The sequence below is a fragment of the Priapulus caudatus genome, unplaced genomic scaffold (assembly GCF_000485595.1).
Source record: "Priapulus caudatus unplaced genomic scaffold, Priapulus_caudatus-5.0.1 Scaffold3978, whole genome shotgun sequence".
NCBI classification, from domain to species: domain Eukaryota; kingdom Metazoa; phylum Priapulida; class Priapulimorpha; order Priapulimorphida; family Priapulidae; genus Priapulus; species Priapulus caudatus.
In genome coordinates this window covers 1-3,875 of record NW_014581039.1, presented here as the reverse complement: position 1 = coordinate 3,875, position 3,875 = coordinate 1, and the positions used below count along the sequence as shown (strand labels likewise).

At 46.0% G+C, this 3,875-nt stretch overlaps 1 protein-coding gene across 1 annotated transcript in view; it reads right to left on the bottom strand.

Annotated features, from left to right (window-relative positions):
• Window positions 1-3,549, bottom strand: part of LOC106819667 — a 10,002-nt gene extending 6,453 nt beyond the window's left edge. Inside the window, exon 1 of the mRNA XM_014824264.1 lies at window positions 3,509-3,549. Coding sequence (XP_014679750.1) covers window positions 3,509-3,519 — 11 coding nt within the window. The 5' untranslated portion in view covers window positions 3,520-3,549. The remainder of the gene's footprint in view (window positions 1-3,508) is intronic.
• Between the last annotated feature and the right edge of the window lie 326 nt (window positions 3,550-3,875).

The following is a 3,875-nucleotide window of genomic DNA, read 5'->3' as shown; positions in this document are numbered from 1 at the left end:
TATTGTGCTGTTCCTCGATCGTGTCGTCGTGATCGTATTCTGCTCTTCTTCGATCGCATCGTCGATATCCAGGTCGTACAAGATAAGTTCTGGCTTACATGCGTCTTAGCGGCAACATAATTGTTCGTAGGCATTTCCATACACAATGCTCGTCTAGCGAAAACGGCAACACTTCATTCCCACGTCACAATAGTCCAATAGTCATAGGTTTTCGTCTTCTTTCTTCTTCTTCTTCTTCTTCTTCATCGTTCCAGCTGTCTTCACTCAATGTTTCTCTCGCCTTTCGTGCATCGTAGTGGTAGCACCTCGCATTGTGTCGCAAAGGGAGAGGAAGATTCTTTTGGTCAAACGGCGCCAAATGTAGCGTAGAATGTACGCTTGTAGACAGTAGACGTAGATAGTAGATGTAACGCTGATGTAAACGGTGAACAACTATAAGTTTATTCTAAAACACGAATAGCAGCAGCATATACACATACCAAGTGATGGTCCGGGACTCTCCCGAACTAACTCAAAACCCTTCCTTTTATGCGTCTCTCTCGACCTCGCCTCGTTCCAACGGCCTTTTGTCGAAGGCCGTTGTACCCCGGCCGTGTCCGGCCGTGTCTGGCCGTGTCGCGATCGCTTGTCATTAAGGTTTCCCTTGATGACAACTGGTCGACGAATTCGGGGTAGCCTCGGTCGGGGACCTTCTTCTGACAATGCTAACTCATTTATGGCCCCCCAAGTATGTGGTTGGTGGTCAGCAGAGCTGTCCCCTGTCCATTTCGTTGATTACCTAGGCGGTGTGAGAAATAGTATTTGTCGGAAATCCCACGGTCCTACAGTAATGTGACGCTCGTGTTTCTTCGTCGTCACTGTCGTTCGTCGCCGTTCGTCGTCCGGCGTTGTTCCTCTCTTTCGACGTATGTTTCCCAACGCCGTTTCATCGTCCGATGACCCCTCTCCGTCGCCATCGCTTGGTTGATAGGTCTGTTTTGCCCGCCTATCAAATCTTCATCTCGTGTCTCTTTCTTCTTCTCTTGCTCCCCATTCGTATTTTCTCATCTTTTAATATTCATTATTTCAAAATACATAATATGTTGACAACGTCTGCATATCTACACGAAATACATCCCACTTGCACAGTACCATACTAATAAAATTATACAATATCGCGCAAAAACACTTCTCGCTGCTGCCGCACTACAAATAATGTTCAAACAGTCGCATATTACTACAGATAATCTCTGTCTAGAACTAACTGGCAACATTTTTTCTCACGAAGAAATCCGTAGGTGCATTCGTGCGAGTACGTTCACTGACTGTACAGTGTTCTAGCCTGTCGGCACCCATAGAACCGGTGACCCCAATACGTCACGTATCCTCCAGTTCATTAGTTTTAACCAATGTTATTCTTAGCAAAAACAGCGGGCTACACTGCCGTCCCTCAACGTTGATGAGGCAAAGTTGTTCATGATGAATTTGGGGATCCAGATGTTGACGCAGCTACTTAACCCCCCCAGTAGCATATATATTAGTGAGGGATAGAGGAACCGAGGTATGAGAAAGTGAATGAACGTACTGCACCTATTCACCTTCACAAGTAAATACATTTAAACAAAAACCCCTGAAGAATCAGTACACACTAGTAGCCGTAACACCGTCAATGAAGTGAAGAAATCCGAGGTGCCGTAAAAATGATACACCGAAGGGATTTGATTGGGCTGGGCATTCCCTGGCTGGAAATCCAATTTTCTACTGCTAATCAGCTTTATTAAACAGAAAACAACTGTACCATCAGCTCTATATAAGTTACAAACCAGTTACAACACGCTGGCTACTTGGTTTAAAAATTTCTTGAGATCTGCTAGTTATCACATTGATTTCGTCAGCATTAAAAACTAGTAGGTACCCCAGCATAGAAATTATCCACATTTAAACATCAAAAAAAATGTCACAGCCTGATAACAGGATAAGAAATTCAAGACACACTTCTGTTGCCCTTCTTCTCTCCAACTCTTTCTCTTCTTTCTCTTTTTCTCTCACATACATAGACTTGCTCTCTCTCTCTCGCTCGCTCTCTCTTTCTCCCATATATATAATCGCTCTCTCTCTCGCACTCTCTCGCTCTTTCTCTATCTCTCTCTCGCTCTCTCTCTCTCTCTCTCTCGCTCTCTCTCGATCACACGCTCTCACTCTCTCTCCTTTAATCGACCTTCCCCTTCCCTTGCTGTGGCGCTATTTACCTCCATTGGGACCTCTTTTTTCCTCAGCGCTACCTCTTTGTCTAGTCTATCTTCTTCTCTCGCTAATTTTGCTGCCGCTTGTAGGGTATCAGGGTTCTGCGCTATTAGTTCCTCCTAATCGCCTTCTTAGCCAATCCATCTATGAAGGATTCTACTAACGTTTCCTGCATTCCCGGTGCGTGTCCTATCTCTCCTGGGTAAGCCGTACTGTATACCCTGGCGATGCGTTCCTCGAACTCCTGTATCGTCTCGTCCCGCTTCTGTATGATTCTTTTCAAATCTTGTCTCGCGGCTAGCCGTTCAAACTGATCCCTGAATCTCTCCCTCATCAGTTCTATTAGCTCCTCACCACCTATCCCCGCATTCTCCCTCGTTTGCCGGATGCAAAAATCATATGCCGAACCTGCTGTAGTCATTAGGAGTAACTCCTTTAGGTCTGCATTCGCCCCCAGCCGAGCGCCTATTCCCTCTAACTGTCTCTCATATTCTCTAAATTTCATGCTATCTGCCTTCGCATCTCCCGTAAATTTCCTTATTTCTCGTCGTATCCCCTGCAGCTTCATCTCATCTCTTATCTCCCTTACCACCGGACTAAGCGCTTGTCCCATAATCTGTACGATATCCCCCATATTTATCCCTTGCGCCATTATACGCCCTAGCTCTAGCGTCTCCCAAAAATAGCTTACCCCTTACTGCCCGTTACCTGGCCCTACGAATTCTGAAACGGAATGTTCATTAACTGCTGGAAAACAATCGAATTGGATCACTCATGCGTTAGCGCTGCGTATCACGTGACTGAAATTTTATATCCTGGTCACTCTGGCATCATTTCATGTCACCGCCTGCTCCTTTGTTAGAGCCCACGCGTGACGGCGTGATCGTATCTCTGTTCAGTACCCCGTGAGGGAATAACCCGGCTCGAGGACATAAAAGACAGCCACTGATATACCACGCAACGCAGTAATTTATATAATACACACACGCATAACATTTATTAATTAATATCCCCCATCACCGTACACTTCAATCCCAACACCCGAATCGTTATAAATTAGTCATGTATTCTAATGAGTACCCAGCGCTTGCCTACAATCGCTGTTACTACCGTTGTGACCCGTACGTCTCGCTCAAACCATTCCCGCGACACATCTACTCCCAACCCCGCTAACCTATATTACTAACCCGCAATACTGTCCCTTCCGAAATCTATACCATTTACTCTAACAACAATCTAAACAGTCTGTACAATCAACTAACATACAAAGAAAACCCATAGTTACGTATATGCCATCTCGTCGGAGGTTGGGTCAATCGTCACGCTGTCTTCCGCGCACTCTCTGTGTCTACTCTGTTAAATCTTAGCCTATTTATGCTACCCAACGTCCGCGCGCGACCTCGCTTTCTTCGGTCAATTGGCGTACCTGCCATATCCCTTTGTTTCTTGTTCTGCTGCTGTTGTTCTTTCCCAACTGGGTTAGTAATGTCATGTTAACCTCCATCGCTCGGCTAGTACTGCCCGGTGGTCAGTGACGTAGCCTTTTCGCGTTCCTTTTTGTACCGTGTGCTAGGTTACACATGCCCCACCCTTTGATGGGACGTACCTCCGGGACGTCTCTCCTCGTGTCATCACGAGCCCTTTCCCTCTCA